Source organism: Primulina eburnea, chromosome 1 (genome assembly GCF_022965805.1).
Source record: "Primulina eburnea isolate SZY01 chromosome 1, ASM2296580v1, whole genome shotgun sequence".
In the NCBI taxonomy this organism is placed as follows: domain Eukaryota; kingdom Viridiplantae; phylum Streptophyta; class Magnoliopsida; order Lamiales; family Gesneriaceae; genus Primulina; species Primulina eburnea.
The window spans coordinates 25,356,340-25,374,939 of NC_133101.1; the positions used below are offsets into that span (position 1 = coordinate 25,356,340).

At 38.0% G+C, this 18,600-nt stretch overlaps 2 protein-coding genes across 2 annotated transcripts; one reads left to right on the top strand and one right to left on the bottom strand.

Moving 5' to 3' along the window:
- Positions 1–9,191: 9,191 nt before the first annotated feature.
- LOC140806190 (uncharacterized) lies at positions 9,192–10,214 on the bottom strand. Its single transcript, XM_073162707.1, has one exon. It carries the CDS (start codon positions 10,212–10,214, stop codon positions 9,192–9,194), a length of 1,023 nt encoding a protein of 340 aa, XP_073018808.1.
- A 2,376-nt stretch (positions 10,215–12,590) lies between these two features.
- LOC140806197 (uncharacterized) lies at positions 12,591–15,323 on the top strand. The gene is made up of 5 exons (XM_073162716.1): positions 12,591–12,788; positions 13,038–13,250; positions 13,376–13,490; positions 13,644–14,017; positions 14,613–15,323. Exons 1-5 carry the CDS (start codon positions 12,591–12,593, stop codon positions 15,321–15,323), a joined length of 1,611 nt encoding a protein of 536 aa, XP_073018817.1.
- Positions 15,324–18,600: the final 3,277 nt, after the last annotated feature.

The window sequence follows — 18,600 nt, forward strand, 5'->3', positions numbered from 1 at the left end:
CCGATTCGGAAGGGCAGCACCCAACTAGAACTCCTAGCACTCAAGATTGTAGGCAGCACCTCACAATCAGCATATTGTTTAATGTCTCATATGCAAAGACTACATACACAAGTTTTACGTCTTTGTGCAAGACTCACTCAACTAAACTTTGAAGTTCAACTCTCTTGTATAAGTGTGAGTGATTGTGTGTGAGGAATTTATCCTTTACAGTGTACATCTCAAATGTATCCTCACACAAGGGCTTATGCTCTCAACTAGGTGATTTCTTCATGCTAACTGCCCATGCTTTGAATCCTCTTCCAAAGCTCTTATTTGATCTTCAAGATGTTGTATTTATAGGCTCCAGCATTGATATATACGTTAGACACAATAATATGACCGTTGGAAAGTTTCTGTAATGTTTCTGGAATTGCAACGGTCAAATTCGTCTTGCTGGACATTTTCCCGACTGGTCAACTCTGGTCAACTGGTCAACTCTGGTCAACTCAACTGGTCATTCAGTCGGACTGGTTCAGTTGGACTGGTTCAACTGGTCTTCAGCTGGTTCAGTTTCAGCTGGTGTGCTGAAATCAGCCTAGCTGATTTCAGTTTGTGCAGAACCAGTAACTTCATCGTCATTTATCAGCATCGTAAGCTTCGATTCAGACTTTGACTTATTAGAATGATTCGTAGATCTTTGTCTTATCTTTCCAACGCATACTGAATCGCTTCGTTTCGATAACCGAGCTGAGAGATATGACCAAAATACGGCAGCTGCTCAAACACAACTGATTGCTGTTTTCGTGTGATCAGTTCGGTAATTGAGCGATCAGTTAGACCATGATAACATCCGATTTTGCCCAACTGACGTGAAATACAACTTGTTCCAAATTGAGTTTTCTAATCAGTACAATTGGCGGATTGTCATTTGAATCATCCAGCTGGGAGATATCATCAAAACACCGAAGCTTGCCAGAAATTCAGTTTGTGCAAAATTCAGTTTCAGCTTGCTTCTTGTGTTTGAACTTCACCTAATATGTTAGAAACAAATACAATGTTACACAAAAAGAGGAATGAAAACCAACATATTCTTCATTCCTTAAATGCATATCATCCTCAGATTCTGTACTTCATTCATATTCCCCCTTTTTTTTTTCCTCCAGCTTCTTTCAATCTTCAACAACATTCCCTTTTAGTTTTTTTTCAATAACCACATCATACAACATTCATTCCTCCTCCTTTTCTTTTATAATTATATATATCTTTTCATCAATCCCTTTCTCATTCTTCATGATTTTTTTTTCAAATTCCTCCAACTTTTTCTTATCAATTATCAACACATGGAATTTATTGAAAATTTTAAAGCGCTAAAGGGGTTTATTTCTCTCAAAATTAAGGTAGAGGAATAGTTTATGAGCTAAAAATGGGTGTTGATGTGGGAGTTTGAAGGAATACGAATGGGGCTAATTGTATGTCTTTGATACACTCCATTCGACTTTTTTATAGGCTCAAAAGGGGATACTAGGGATATAAATGATGCATTGGGTAGGCTCGAAAGGCTCATACGGTCCAAAGATCGCCTAAATCATCCCTAAACCCTTTTCCTCCGTATTTTCGCCTCGAAAGATAATCAGACAAGTTCTAGATTGTTTTTCTCTCTCTTTTTTTTTTTCATGAGCACACCTCTTGCCAATTCACAATGAGTTCATATAAGTATGACCTAAAGTGCATAGATTATGTCTCAAAATATGATACAAAACTAGTTCATGCTCAAATCTTTCGGCTACAACTACAGCTCATCTCAATCAATTCTAAGTGTGATTCAATTTTTTGAGTGATCAAAAATCTAGAAAGTTAATTAGTGTGTTATGTAATCACAAGTGCAGTTTCTCAAAAAAAAATAAGCAGAAAAATTTTCATGCTCGAGGATTAAACATTAAAGCAAATGCTAAGTGTTGTGACGTGAAACAAAACAAAACGCAAATTCACACCCCAATTTAGATTAACACTGTCCTCAGTGTCATACCATTCAAAAAGTATATAGAATTTGGACATAGAATAGTAAGTGAACACTTCCTTGGCAGTTTTTTTTAAGTTCCATGGAGTGGTACATGGGGATGGTAGAATTCCTCACTGTTGGAAATCTTGTATTTCAACAGTTTCAGCTTTTCCAGTATCTAAGTCATCTTACTGCATTCCAATATTCCCTGCACACACCAAAATCACAGAGAATTAAACTAACAGACTGAAAAACTAAAAAAATAATAAAATAAATGAAATGATATAAAATAAGAAATAAAAAATCACTGGGTTGCCTCCCAGCAAGCGCTAAATTTATCGTCTATAGCTAGACAACTCCCTTTATAAATTAGGTTGGATCGTGCAAAGGAGTGCTCGGCTCCTCTTGCTCCACAATTCCTTAATGAAAAATTTTCAGTCGATGTCCATTCACCTTAAAGGGATTTCCAGAATCTCCACGGATTTCTACAACACCAAAGGGAAAAACTTCAGTAACAGTAAAAGGCCCGGACCATTTGGAACGAAGTTTACCTGGCATGAGTTTGAAACGAGAGTTATAAAGAAGAACTTATTGTCCAGAGTCAAATTCCCTGTGCACAATCCTTGCATCATGCCACTTCTTTTTCTTTTCCTTGTAGATTTTTGCATTCTCATATGCATCAACACGACATTCCTCCAGCTCATTGAGTTGTAGAAGACTCTGATAACCTGTAGCTTGCATATCAAAGTTCAAAAATTTAGTAGCCCATAATGCTCTATGCTTTAGTTCAACAGGAAGGTGACAAGCTTTTCCATAGACCAAACGAAAAGGAGAAGTTCCTATACGGGTTTTGAATGCTGTTCTATATGCCCACAATGCATCATCCAATTTACTAGCCCATTCCTTCCTCGAAGATCCAACGGTCTTTTCAATAATTTTCTCAATCTCCCTATTTGGCACTTCTACTTGACCATTAGTTTGAGGATGATAAGGTGTTGCCACCTTGTGCGTGACCCCATACTTAGTTAACAGAGACTCAAAATAACGATAACAAAAGTGTTTTCTCACATCGCTAATAATGGCTCTAGGTGTGCCAAATCTTGCAAAAAAAATTTCTTTAAAAATTGGATCACAACCTTAGAGTCATTGGTTCTACAAGCACTTGCTTCCACCCACTTGGATACGTAATCCACAGCCACCAAAATATATTTATTTCCTAAGGAATCTGGAAATGGCCCCATGAAATCAATTCCCCACACATCAAACAATTCACAGATTAAAATATTATTCAATGGCATTTCGTGTCTCCTTGAAATATTACCAACACGTTGGCATTCATTGCAATTCAAAACATAAGTGTGTGCATCCTTGAACAGTGTAGGCCAGTAGAATCCTAACTTGAAGGATTTTTGTAGCATTTTTACTTGCCCCAAAATGTCCTCCAGTTGGACCACTATGACAATGAGCAAGTATAGAACTTACCTCTTTCGCTGGAATACACCTACGAATAATGCCATCTGCACAAATTCTAAACAAAAGAGGATCTTCCCAAAGATAATATTTTAAATCTGAAAAGAACTTCTTTTTCTGCTAATATGTAAGATGAGAAAGAATAAATTTGCATGACAAATAATTAACAAAATCAGCATACTATGGTAAATTAGAGATGGCATAAAGTTTCTCGTCAGGAAATTCATCTCTAATTACATACTTACCTTCCTCGGGCTTCTTCAATCTCGATAGATGATCAGAACTTGGTTTTCAGTCCCCTTGAGATCCGCGATCTCTATGTCAAATTCTTGCAGTAGAAGGATCCATCTTATCAATCTTGGCTTGGCCTCCTTCTTGTTTAAGAGATACTTCAAAGCTGAATGATCCGTGTGGACTATCACTCTACTCCCTACAAGGTATGGTCGAAACTTGTCCAAAGAAAAAACAACAGCCAGCAACTCTTTTTCTGTGGTGGAGTAGTTCAATTGAGCTCCTGAAAGTGTCATGCTTGCATAGTAGATTACATGTAAGAATTTGTCCCTCTTTGCCCCAAAACAGCCCCTAAAGCAATACCACTTGCGTCACACATGAGTTCAAACGGTAGATGCCAATCTGGTGCAACAATGATCGGGGTTGTGGTCAAATTTTGCTTTAATGCCTGAAAAGCTTGTAAATAATCCTCAGAAAAAACAAAAGGAACATCTTTCATTAGCAAATTAGTTAAAGGCTTAGTATACTTGAGAAATCCTTGATAAATCGCCTATAAAAACCTGCATGCCCAATAAAGCTACGAATTCCTTTGACATTAGTGGGAGGAGGAAGCTTTTCTATGATCTCTACCTTAGCTCTATCCACTTCAATACCTTTTTCAGAAATTTTGTGACCAAGGACAATTCCTTCCTTTACCATGAAATGACATTTCTCCCAGTTAAGTACAAGATTCGTTTCTTCACATCTCTTTAGCATTTTTGACAAATTAATCAAATAAGAGTCGAAGGAAGAACCAAAAACAGAAAAGTCATCCATGAAGACTTCGATATACTTTTCAACCATATCATGAAAAATCGACATCATACAACGTTGAAAAGTAGCAGGAGCATTACACTAACCAAATGACATTCTTTTATAAGAAAATGTACCATAGGGACAAGTAAAAATGGTCTTATCTTGATCTTCGGGGTCTATGGGGATTTGTATATATCCAGAATAACTAGGGGTGTTCAAACTTCGGATAAAACCGAAAAAACCGAAAATCCAAACCGAAAAAACCGAACACTAAACCGAACCGGAAACCGAATTTTATAATTCGGATATAAATGTTAAAACCTGAAATTAATTTGGTTCGGTTTCGGATTATAAATATCAAAACCGAACCGACCGAAAAAACCGAAATTTAATTAAATTAATAATGTTATTTTTATTTTATATTATTTATTGAGATGATATTAGTGAATGAAGAATTATTTTGAATAATACTTAGTTGATTGTTGTTTATGTAATTCATTTGTACTTTATATTTAAATATTTTACTAAGAAATCATTTAAAAAAATAACATATTATATTTTATAATATATTTATATTATTAATTTAAATAATTGTATCAAAACCGAAATAACCGACCGAAATAACCGAACCATTTCGGTAGAAAACCGAACCGAACCGAAGAAAAATGGTTCGGATATCGGATTATATATTTGTAAAACCGAAAACCGAAAAAACCGAAATAAAAAGTCGAGAACCGAACCGAACCGACCGATGAACACCCCTAAGAATAACCATCTAAAAAACAATAGAAAGCATGACCTACCAAACGCTCTAACATTTGATCAACAAAAGGTAAGGGAAAGTGATCATTTCTTGTGGCATCATTCAATTTGCGATAATCAATACAAACACGCCACCTAGTCACAGTTCTAGTTGGGATTAATTCGTTATTTTCATTTTCAACAACAGTGATTCCCCCTTTCTTAGGTACAACATGCACAGGACTTACCCACTTGCTATCGGATATAGGAAAGATCATACCTCCATCAAGGAGTTTGATTACCTCCTTTTTGACGACCTCTTACATAGCTGGATTCAATCTCCTTTGAGGTTGAGTAGTGGGAGAGTGCTCCTTGTCCATTAAAATTTTGTGCATGCACATGGATGGATTTATTCCCTTGATGTCAGCTATGCTCCATCCAATGGCATATATGTGATCCTTCAGTACTCTCAAGAGCTTATCTTCCTCATCACCTGTCAAGGAAGAAGAAACAATTACTAGGCAGTTTATGTTCTTCCTTCAAAATAAATATTTTAAATGAGGAGGAAGTGGTTTGAGTTCGAGGAATGGGGGTTCTTCTATGGAAGGTTTAAGTGATTTTGGAATATGTCCAAGCTCCCCAATCTTTGAATTCACCGATCTTGGCAAAGGCTTGGATCTCTCCAAGTAGTTCACACATTCCTCCACCTCTTCTCTGCTGGATTCCGTGGACTTTGGGCTAACCAAAAGCTTTTCCAGTGGGTCTTCAATAAAAGTATCCTGCACACTACACTCAACAATATCATCAATAGCATCTATTCTATAACAATCAGAAGATCCATGATATTTTATACTATGAAAAACATTAAAATTTACCTTCTCATCATTCAACCTCAAAACTAACTCACCTTTTTGCACATCTATGAGAGCTCTTCCAGTAGCTAAGAAAGGACGACCTAAAGTAAGGGGGATCTCATGATCCTCCTCCATGTCTAGCACAACAAAATCAACTGGAAATATAAATTTATCAACTTTAACCAAAACATCCTCTATAACCCCTCTAGGATATTTAATAGACCTATCAGCAAGTTGAAGGGAAATAGTGGTTGGTTTAACTTCTCCAATTCCCAATTTCTCAAAGCATGAATAAGGCATAAGATTTATGCTAGCACCAAGATCACACAATGCTTTGTTAAAATTAGAATTACCTATAGTGCAAGGAATGGAGAAACTACCTGGATCCTTAAGCTTTGGAGGCAATTTATTTTGCAAAATAGCTGATGTGGGGACCCGGACGCTAATCAAGTTCTTAATCATGTTTGGTACTAATTAATCAATTATAAAAAAGGGTCTAAAATTTTTTTAAAATACAAAGCGGAAACGTAATGTAATTTACTCAAATTACATATTAAACATGAACATACAAATCTTGCGTTATCTACAAGAATTGAACTAGGTTCAACTACATATCAGTGCTGAATCCTATGTTGCTTCGAAGCCCGGATCTCCACGCTATCTAATCTTCTCTCATCCTCTTCTTGACCCTGATCCAGCCCCACCTGTTGTCATGCACACATACAAAACAAGACAACAGCCGGATAACTCCGGTGAGATATAAATATCCCAGTATAAACAATGTAAACATGCAGTCATATAAAAGCATATACGAAAGCATATAAGAATTATTCATAACATGTCTCAAATCAGAAACATAAATTCATATCAAACATTCAATAATCATGAATGGCATAAACAATGTAAATCAACATGTCATATCAGACTCAACTCATCCGACGCGTCGTCCCAGACTCGACTCCACTGACGCGTCGTCTCAGACTCGACTCAACTCTAACCTAGGGATCCCGATGCCTGAATAATACTAATTATATCGAATCTCAGTCAATAGGAATGAATCAATCCCTAACGGCATCGATATAATTCGTATATCCAGTGTCTGGGCGAATCAGCCGCAGAATTGACGACTCAGTCAATAACCCGACGAATCAGCCGGTAATTAGGCGAATCAGCCAATAATCAGACAACTCAGCCTGTATTTAAGCGAATCAGCTTAAGTTTAGACGAATCAGTCAATAACCTGACGAATCAGCCGGTGACTAGGCGAATCAGCCTATGATTCAACGACTCAGTAATCAATACATACAGTCAGTATCTAAGCAACTCAATCAATGACTAGCGAATCAGCAGTCATTACATGCAGTGGCTATAAATCAATAGACTACAATCATCAATCTCATCAATTACAAGAATCAATGTAATAAACTAAGTATGTGATTTAGGGAAACTCGAGTCAAACCTTCCTCGAGTTGTGCAATCCCAACACAACACTAATTTATACCTTTCTTTCTGATACTCAGACTCGGTCGCAGTCTTGAACTCCAAGCCTGTCAATACTCAGTCTGACAATAATGATATCGAGAGTACTGTATTAATACACCACTCAATTAGTCTGACAATAATGATATCGAGAGTACCGTATCAATACACCACTCAATTAATACTGGATACAAACAGAATTCAATCAAATTCTGTTTCAACAACATAACGGCGTAATCTCAATATATCCAGCCCTATCATATCAGTCAGATATCAATTCTAATATCTCATAATCGATAATCACTCAATCTGGATATCAATTCTTATTCAATCTCATTCTGAAAATCCTAACAAGTTCATATTCAGTCCGTTTCTTAATCTGACTTCGATTCTATGCTGTTTACTATGTCAAGAACAACATATATAAGTTCTATTCAATTCTGACAATACCATAATTCTAAAACATGTCAAAACAGTAGTAAAACTTACGTCCAGTTGTAGCCTACGTCGATAGGAACTCGATACCGAAGTCGGATTCAAAATCAAACGGACGGATTTCTCGCAAAAGGCGTAAGGATTTTCTTTTTTCCTCCTCGGACCTTTTCTCGATTTCTTGCGTTAAATTCTGAAGAAACGAATGGCTATCACACATATATATACCATGCATGAATTCGACGAGGTGGCACAATTTCCGCAAAACACGTATCACCGCGGGTGCGGTAGGTGTAACACCGCGGGTGCGCTCATGCTTCGACAATCTTATCTATTCTGAAATTGCACGACCGCGGGTGCGGTACATGTCAAGACCGCGGGTGCGGTAACGCTTGCACCGCGGGTGCGGTCACCCTTCGGTAAAACTGTCCAAGTTTCTGTCCATGCACCACGGGTGCGGTACATGCAAGGCCGCAGGTGCGGTGTTGCTTCGACAACACACTCTGAAATTCAAAATAAATGGCCACACATTATCTTAAAGCGTGTCTCAGTTGGCCCTTTCGTAATCATGTTAAATTATAAATCAATAATCCTTGATTAACCGTGATAATTTCTCGGGCATTACAGCTGAACATTCCTCAAAAAGCTTAACAGTTTCAAAATCAACAAGTTTTCTCTTTTTAGTCAAAATATCTTTCAAGAATTTAGCATAAGAAGGCATTTGAGCCAAAGCCTCTACAAAAAGAATATTTATGTGAAATTTCTTAAAAACTTCAAGAAATTTCGAAAATTGTTGATCCAATTGTAGTTGCCTTGCTCTTTGAGGAAAAGGAAGTGTATTAATATCAATATTATCATTAGAATCAAATTCCTTACCTTTCTTACCTGTCTTCCGTGTAGTCTGAGTGTTCTGTTCCTTAACATCTTCCATTTTTGGTTTCATTCCTCCATCATTCTTTGCCTCCATATCTGTAGAATTCTGCCTCTTTGGCTCCTCTTCCTCGGCCTTGACCACTGTACTCACTGCATTCACTCCTTTCGGATTGTTCTCAGTATCATTTGGTAGTGCTCCAAGGGGTCGATTTGCTAATTGATTGGCTATTTGACCCATTTGAGCATCCAACCTTCGCAAGATAGCGTCATGATTCTGCAGTCTCGTCTCCATTCCCACAACATATTTCATCATAAAATCCTCATAAATTGGTCTTTGATCATCTTGTTTGAATCCTGGAGGTGCTGCAGGTACCAATAATCGTTGTCTCACTTGTTGAGGAATGTGCAGTGGAGGATATTTGTTGGATTAAGGAATTCTCCGTATTCTTCCAAGACAAATTAGGGTGATTCCTCCATACTGGATTATACGTGGAACTGTATGGATTTAATTGCTGTCTCCATTGATTCCCCACAAAATTCACTGCTTCTTCATCAAAAATGGGTTGTTCCTCGCTGAATATTCCTTGGACTTGATTTGCTTGATTTGACTGCAGCTGAGAGAATTGATGGGGCAACCCATCAATCTTAGCAGTAAGTGCATTCAAGACATCCATTTCGAGAACTCCAGCCTTCTTTTCTCGTTTAATGTCCGGCCAACCTGCACTATTTTCTGCCATATTTGAAATTATTTCCAGTGCAACTCGTGGAGTCTTCCTGTATAAGCTACCATTGGCTGCCGTATCTAGCATGGAACGCACAGAAGGATCAACTCCGTTATAGAAAATTTGAACTTGCTCAGATGAAGAGAAACCATGTTGAGGACACCTCCTCAACATCTTCCTAAATCTTCCCCACGCTGTATGTAATGTCTCCCCATCCTTCTGGCGAAAAGATGAAATATCCATACGCAGTTGTGCTAGCTTGGTGGGTGGAAAATATTGATTCATGAACATTTCCACCAAACCATTCCATGTAGTAATAGAACCAGCTGGTAGATCTCTAAGCCATTCTGCTGCTTCACGATGCAAAGAGAAAGGGAATAGTCTCAATCTTATGGCATCTGTGCTCACTCCATTGAATTTGATTGTGTCACAGATAGATAGAAATCCCTCCAGATGTGCATTAGGATCCTCGGTCTGCGATCCTCCAAATCTCACTTGATATTGTATCATTTGAATGATGGATGGCTTCAACTCAAAAGTATTTGCTTCCACAGTAGGACGAGTAATGCTTGAACCATAACCACCAGTAGTTTGTCTAGTAAGATCATAGACAGTGCACTCATCCTCCTCGTTGGCCATTGCTTCTATCTGTGCTATTTCAACCTTCTTCTCTTGTTTGAACTGCTCTTCCACGTCAGAGTCTGAGGATTTCTCTCTTTGTGCCTTCAATCTTCCTCCCTTTCTGTTCTTCTTCCGCGCTGGTACTACTTCACAGTAGTCTTGTCTTCTACACTTCGGTCTCCTTCTGCGCTTCAGTTATGGCACTCCCCCCTTCTTTCTCTTGTACGCTTCTGCCCTTTTATTCTCCTAAATGGGCCTCTCCTTTAATTCTTTTTAAGCCCATATCAAGTAAAGAAAGTGTAGATAAGATATTTGTCAAGATTTACATAGATTTTCCAAAAATTCAATATCATCAAGGAATAAGAATATTTTATTTCCTTTGAAATCTAGTAAATTTATTTCCAAAAATTCAATATCATCAAGGACTAAGAATATTTTATTTCCTTTGAAATCTAGTAAATTTATTTTATCTCCTAATTTAAACACTTTTCACTTTTATTCAAATCTAAAATTATTAATTCAAATAATCACATAATTTGGGATAAAAATTCTAGATACGGGAAAATATTATAAAATTAAATCCCTAAAATATTTTTACGATTTGGCCTTATCAAAGTACACTTAATTAAACGTCTTAATTACGCTTAATTCGGTCAAACTACATTTTAACCATTTTTTTCGCTTTTTCTGAAGCGGGGCGTTTTCGTCGAGCTTCAAGCTTAGGCGGAGCTTAAGCGGACTTTTTAGAACACTGCTATTTTTAAAAGATATATTTGTTTACATTGTCAAGATTGACCTTTTTTTGTCTTTTGCGATCCGTTTTGGTATGTGCTTTTCAACTATTTGTGGAGCATTTGGTCATTGTTACTGTAATATCTCAACCTTTTAGCATTTTATTGTTTATGATATTATTTTTTGTTGGGTGTTTAGGAAATATGGTTATTGGATATTCATGGTTTATTATGGTAATGTATATTTCATATGGTTTGATGGTTGAGATTATGTGTAATGGTTATATTTATTGGAATGGTTAAAATATGGTCATTGTTTATGGATATTGTTTTGGTATTATGTTCATAGTTGGTGATGATTAAGGAAATGAATAGATAGAATAGAAAGTTGATTTTGAGTCAAATAGGAAATGGAAGTGCGGAAACGGTATGAAAATTATGGCAGTAGTTGTGGTTTTTAGTATAATATTTTGTATATTGATCCAATTGATATGAGGCTACTTTCATTAGAAAGATAAGATATAAGACTATAACTTTCATGTTTTGAGTTTAATTCAAATCATTAGGGAAGACGAGCCAAAAGTGGTTCGAAGTGTGTCGTGTGTATCGTTGTTCCTGCACTGGCTCAAGTTGGGAGAATGAGCATAACGTTTTACTCAGACTTTCAAATGACATGAGGCTAATTAGAGATGCAAGAAAACACATAGATCTACGACTTTTATGTTGACCACTTTTACAAATTCGGAAGCTAAAAATGAGTTTTTCGGCAGAATGTGGCGCGCATATGCGTCGGGTGGACAGAATGGGCCACGCATATGCACCTGGAAAGTCGCGCATATGCACCTTGCAGGATGTTAAAAATTTCCAAATCACGTTTTTGAGGGAATGAAGGCTTATATATGTCTTTTCTAATGCTTCTACTCTATTCTTCCTTCGTCCAATAGTTTCCAACGGTTCAAGCTTCTCTTCTCCCTCAAATTTTCTCTCCAATATTTCTCCATTTCAGGTGATAAGAAGGATTGAAATGGATTGTTCGAGGCAGGAGAAGTCATATAAAAAGCAATGGGAAAGATTTTGTTTGTTCATGTCACTATTGGTTTGTGTTTAGTGAACATGTGAAGTTTGAAAGTATCATGTATTTTGTTAATATTAATGGGTTAAAAATTATATTGGCGTTTAGTTTTCTTTTGGAAGATTCAAAAGTGAATGTTTATGTAGACTAATTTTGAAAATGTTTTTTTTTTTTAAAAAATGCTTATGATGTAAATGGTTTATTGTTCTTTCCCGTGTAATTTCAATTTCTTCCGCGTATGTTTTTCTTTTTTAATTTAAATGTCATGAGAGGGGGTTGTTTCAATTGGTATCAGAGCGAAAGTTCTTCGGACCATATATGACTTTTTCTACCTAGGACAATCTAGTATGTTTTCGACCCTGCATCTATTGATTTTAACATTGAGGATTGATTTTATTTCCTTGCCATTGAAATTTCCTTTCTTCTTATCTATGTTAAAGTGAGCATATGTGTAGGATATGCCTCCCAATAGAAGAGTATTGAAGGGATGATAGGACCCCTGATAAGACTGCAAAGGTGGTAGATGAATTCAGTAAGTTATTGAAGGAGCAAGCTAAAGTCTATGGCGGACAAATTCAACAATTTTTGAGCATGCAAACTACGACCCAGGTTCGTGGCCAAGGAAAAGGTCATGGCAGAACGGAAAGTTCTGAAGATGGTGCTTATGATCGTTTCAAACGTGTGAACCCTCTGGAGTTTATCGGTGGTCTTGATCCGCTAATGGCTCTGGAATGGATTAAATCATTGGAAGCCATATTTGATTACTTGAAGTTCACTGACCAAGAGAAGGTAAGTTGTGTTGTGTTTATGTTGGTCAAAGCTGCTCGTATCTGGTGGGAAGCCACCAAGGTGACATTTAATGTTCAAGAATTAAAGTGGAATGAGTTTAAAGATTTATTCTAAGCCAAGTATTTCTCGAGTTAAGTCAAGGCCAAGAAGGTGAAAGAATTTTTTGAATTAAAGCAAGATGCTATGTCTGTTATTGAGTACACCCTGAAGTTTGAAGAATGATGTGTCTTTGTTCCTTTTATTGCTGAGCATGATAAAGAAAAAGGTGAACACTTCCTTCGTGGATTGAAGCCAGAGATTCGAAGAGATGTGCATATGTCTAAGGTGGTCACATACAAGGATATTGTTGAGAGGGCCTTGCTAGCCGAGCACGATGAGCAAGAGATCGAGAAAGAAGGCAAGCTTTCCAAGCAAGAGGCCAAGGTGCAAGTGAAAATGTACGAGGTGGCCACAAAGGCAAAGGTAAAATGGAGCAGCGTAATACACCTCACGTGCCTTCTTTTGATACTGAGCGACCGGTATGTCCTAAGTGTGGAAAGCCAAAAGGTGCGTGTTTGGTGGGCAGTGGACGATGTTTTATATGCAAGGAGATGGGGCACATGGCGCTGAAATGTCCTATCTCCTCAGGAAAAAGAAAAGTCCAAGGCAGAATTTTTGCTATGATGAAGGAAAGTGTTAATCCTGATTCTTCTGTGATATCAGGTAATATTTTAATCTATGGAAAAGAAGCAATTACATTGATTGACATTGGTGCAACCCATTCTTTTATGTCTGAAGTGTTTATGCGTTCTATATTTGTTGAATCTACTGTTATGCCATTATAATTCAATATTGCGTTGCCCTCTGGGGATGAAGTTTGTCCCACTAATATTATCAAGGCATGTCCGGTACAATTGGGTGCGAGATTATTGTTTGCTGATCTTATTGTTATTCCGATGGTTGCATTTGATGTTATACTGGGTATGGATTGGTTATCTTCTTATCGTGCGGTGATCGATTGTGTGGGCAAAACAATGAAGTTTTTAGCCGATGACCATGATAGTGATGTGTTTGTTGGTCTAGGCTTTTCAATGGGTATTCCTATTATTTCTTGCCTTCAAGCTAATAAGTTGTTGCACAAAGGTTGTATGGGTTTTTTAGCTTCAGTGGTTGATGTTCAAAAAGAATGTAATTTGCAATTACAGGATATTGATGTGGTTCAGGATTATCCTGACATGTTTGCTGATGATGTACGTGCTTTGATTACCACCTGATCGAGAGGTGGAGTTTGTTATTGATTTAATTCCAGGTACATCTCCAATTTCCAAAGCTCGATACAGAATGGCTCCTACTGAAATGAAAGAACTGAAGTCTCAACTGCAGGAGCTATTAGATAAATGTTTTATCCGACCTAGTTCCTCACCGTGGGGAGCTCCAGTTTTGTTCGTGAAAAGGAAGGATGGATAATTGAAATTATGCATTGATTATCGAGAACTCAACAAGGTAACTATTAAGAACAAATATCCTTTTCCATGTATTGATGATCTTTTTGATCAATTGCAAGGAGCATCAATATTTTCGAAGATCGACCTTCGTTCTGGTTATCATCCATTGAAGGTGGAAAAAAAGGGCATACCGAAGACTAATTTTAGAACGAGGTATGACCATTATGAACTTTTTGTGATTTCATTTGGACTAACCAATGCTCCTTCACTTTTCATGGATTTGATGAATCGTGTCTTTGAGCTGTATTTGGATAATTTTGTCATTGTTTTTATTGATGACATTTTGATCTACTCAAAGACATGAGAACTTCATCGTGAGCATTTGAGGATTGTGTTACAGCTATTGAGGTATAAGCAATTGTATGCCAAGTTAAAGAAATGTGAGTTTTGGTTGGAGCAGGTGGAATTTTTGGGCCATATTGTTTCAAAACAAGGAATTTCGGTAGATCCTTCTAAGATTGAATCTATCAAGCAATGGCCCATTCCAAAGACAGTTTCAGATATACAGAGTTTTCTTAGTTTGGCAGGGTATTATCGACGGTTCATAGCCGACTTTTCAAAGATAGCTTTGCCATTGACAAATTTGACACGGAAAGCTACCAAGTTCGAATGGACTCTTGAGTGCCAACAAGCGTTTCAAACATTGAAAGATAAGTTGACTTCTGCCCCTATCTTGGTACTTCCTTGTGGTACTGAAGATTTTGTTGTATATACAGATGCTTCCAAGCATGGGTTAGGTGCTGTATCGATGCAGCGTGGGAAAGTGATAGCTTATGCTTCTCGTCAGTTGAAGGAATACGAGAAGAACTATCCCACTCATTATTTGGAGTTGGCGGCTGTGGTTTTTGCTTTAAAGATTTGGCGGCACTACCTTTATGGTGAGAAATGTGTAATATTTACAGATCACAAAAGTTTGAGTTATTTGTTTTCGCAGAAGGAATTGAATATGCGGCAGCGGAGATGGTTGGAACTTGTGAAAGACAATGATTGCACCATTAGTTATCATCCTGGTAAAGCTAATATGGTTGCAGATGCTTTGAGTCGCAAGTGAGTTCTTTATTGGGTTCTATGATTTCTAAACCTTTGTTGCTTGATTTGCAAAGAAATGAGATCACTTTGGTATCTCCAGGTACAAGGCGGGATTGTTGAATCCTTGCCTATACCGCAATGGAAGTGGGAGCACATAACTATGGATTTTGTTGTTGGGTTACCAAGGACGCAGGAAGGCTTCAATTCTGTTAGGGTGATCGTGGATCGATTGACCAAGTCATCTCATTTTCTTCCTGTCAAGACGACGTATTCTATGAATCAGTATGCCGAGGCTTATATTCAAGAGATTGTGAGACTTCATGGGATACCGGTATCGATAGTTTCAGATCGTGATCCAAGGTTTACATCTGAGTTCTGGAAGATTTTACTTCGAGCCTTGGGAACGAAATTGTCTTTTAGTACCGCCTACCATCTTCAAAGCGACGGTCAATCAGATAGGGTTATCTAAATTCTTGAAGATATGCTAAGGGCTTGTACGATTGATTTCCCGGGAAGTTGGGATTCTAAGTTGCCTTTGGTAGAGTTCACATATAATAACAGTTTCCAGTCTTCAATCGGCCTGGCATGTAATGACCCGAATTATTATTTTGAATGAAGTATTAATTAAGACATAATTAATGAGTTGTTAATTAAGTATTATTAAGGAATTGATAATCCGGGATTACGCTGTTGGTATCCACCGAATTTTAAATGGATAACCCGACCTACTTCGGATTACATTATCTCGAGAAATCCAACTAGACAAATGAGATTCTGACACGTGGCAGATAAGATTGGTCCGGATTTTCTGAAATAGTGCGGATACAGCCTATAAATGGAAGCCGATTCTTTTGTTTCCTTCACCGCATTCTTCAGAGAGAGTTCTAGTTGTACCTTAGGTTTTCTAGCCAGTTTCTAGGGCACTTTGGTGTCGGGAAGTTTTGGAGCTAGTATCGACTCGAGAAGGGCTCGGTGAACTGAGATCGAGACATAATCAGCGGGCTAATGACGGACGCAGGTATAATCCTAAATCCTTAGATAGTGATTTAAGGATCATTAGGGAGATCTTTGTAGCATGTTTGATCTGGTTTGTTAGTGATTTCTTTATGTTGGTATTGTCTAGGTTCAGAGCTTTCTGTCAGATTGTTTTAGTGAGGTACGTGAAGTACTGACTGAGATATCCAAGCGTAGTATACACACTTATATGCTGCATATTTATCTGTTGCATGATACATGTTTTACTGCTTTGGCATATTATGCATGACATATCATGTTGAGCCTGATATCTTTTGAGATATACCTCGTTTGTTGGGGCCGCTCAGCCCTATTCTGCATTGTGGATGATGGGGCATCGAGAGCTACAGTGTCCGACGGGACCCGCGGGCTCTGATGACCTGTACATTACAGGTCCACGTATTGATGATGAGTGTGGGAGCCAAAACATGCCTAGGGCAGATCAGAGACTACACACTCAGGCGCCTCTAGACTGAGCATGAGATTCTTGACTTGATCCTTGGTATCCGAGCATATTGCATTTTGCATGCATCATATCAGTTTGTATACTCGTACATTCTCGTATTGGGCGATTGTCGTTCACGTCCTTGTTTTCATCTTGGGCACCCCATTCCACGGGGCAGGTCTTAGGTTGGACGGTCCGGACGACCAGGGCAGTGGCTAGAGCAATTGGGTTTTCGGTGGTGATCCAGTGGAGGTTTTATGTGGTTTATCGTTTTCTCGTTCAGAATCATGTATTTGTTATGGTTGTATTAATGTTTAAGACTGCTGTTATTGTTTTGTTTACATTTGGTGTAAGATGATTAAGTATTTGGTTTCCGCTGTTTAACTGTTGGTATTAAGTTTAATGTTGCATGTTTATTAGTCTATTTAGTAGTGGCTCGGGTAAGGGCGCTACATTTGGTGGTATCAGAGCATGCAAAGATTTTTTGGACATTAGTAATTCTGTTTTGAGGATTTAGAAGTTGATTTTAGTTTCCTTTCAGATGTCAGGAGATGGAAGCAGTCACGGTAGTGTGGGACATGGCCATTATGGCGACGATGAGGCTGGCCGAGAACATCGTCGTAGAGATCGTGACGGAAGGCGTCACCGAGATCATGATGATAGGAGACGTAGGAATCGTGTCAACATTATGGATTTCATGAAGATTGGACCTCCACCGTTGACCGAAGATGAGAATGCTGATGTTGCTGAAGCTTGGGTCGATATCATGGAGCAATGTTGATTTGGGCACGACCGGAATCAGCTCAAGAGATAAGAAGTTTTCTAGGTTTGGCAGGTTATTACCGGAGATTCATCTCAGGATTTTCTCAGATTGCCAAACCATTGACTCAACTGACCTGTAAGAATGTGCAGTTCGAATGGACTCATGATTGTGAAAATAGTTTCAACGAACTGCGTCAACGTTTGACAACTGCATCAGTTTTAGCTCTGCCATCTGGATCAGGAGGGTACATTGTGTACACTGATGCATCACTTCAAGGACTTGGGTGTGTTTTAACCCAGAACGGTCATGTGATTGCATATGCATCTAGACAGTTGAAGAAGCATGAAGAGAATTATCCAGTTCATGATCTGGAATTGGCAGCGATTGTGTTTGCTTTGAAGATTTGGGACATTATCTCTACGAAGAGAGATTTGAGATTTTTACAGATCACAAGAGTTTGAAGTATATCTTCACTCAAGCAGAGTTGAATATGCGTCAAAGAAGATGGATGGATTTGTTAAAGGATTATGATTGCGAAATAAAGTATCATCCAGGATCAGCGAATCTTATAGCTGATGTTCTTAGTCGCAAGGTGAGATTATCTGCACTTCAGACAAGTTTCATATCAAGTGTAATCCAAAATTTTTGTTCTCTGGGATTTCACTTCCGTCATAAGAAAATAATGGAACACATTCAAGTAACGAGCATTTTATCTGAACCGATGTTGTATGCCAAAATCAGAGAAGCTCAGTTTTCTGATCCGAAGGTGGAAAAGTTAGCAAGGTTAGCTAACGGAGACAACACATCTGGATTTGCGTTCCAAACAGATGGAACCTTGTGTCTGTCAGGAAGAATCGTAGTTCTAGAAGATTCTAAATTGAGAGACGAGATTTTATCTCAAGCTCATAGGAGTAAGTTGAGTATCCACCCTGGAAGCATGAAAATGTATAAGGATTTGAAGACCAAGTTTTGGTGGAAAGGTATGAAGAGAAGTGTTTACCAGTTTGTAGCCAAGTGTTTGGTTTGTCAGCAAGTGAAAGCTGAACATCGACGACCAGGAGGATTACTTCATAATCT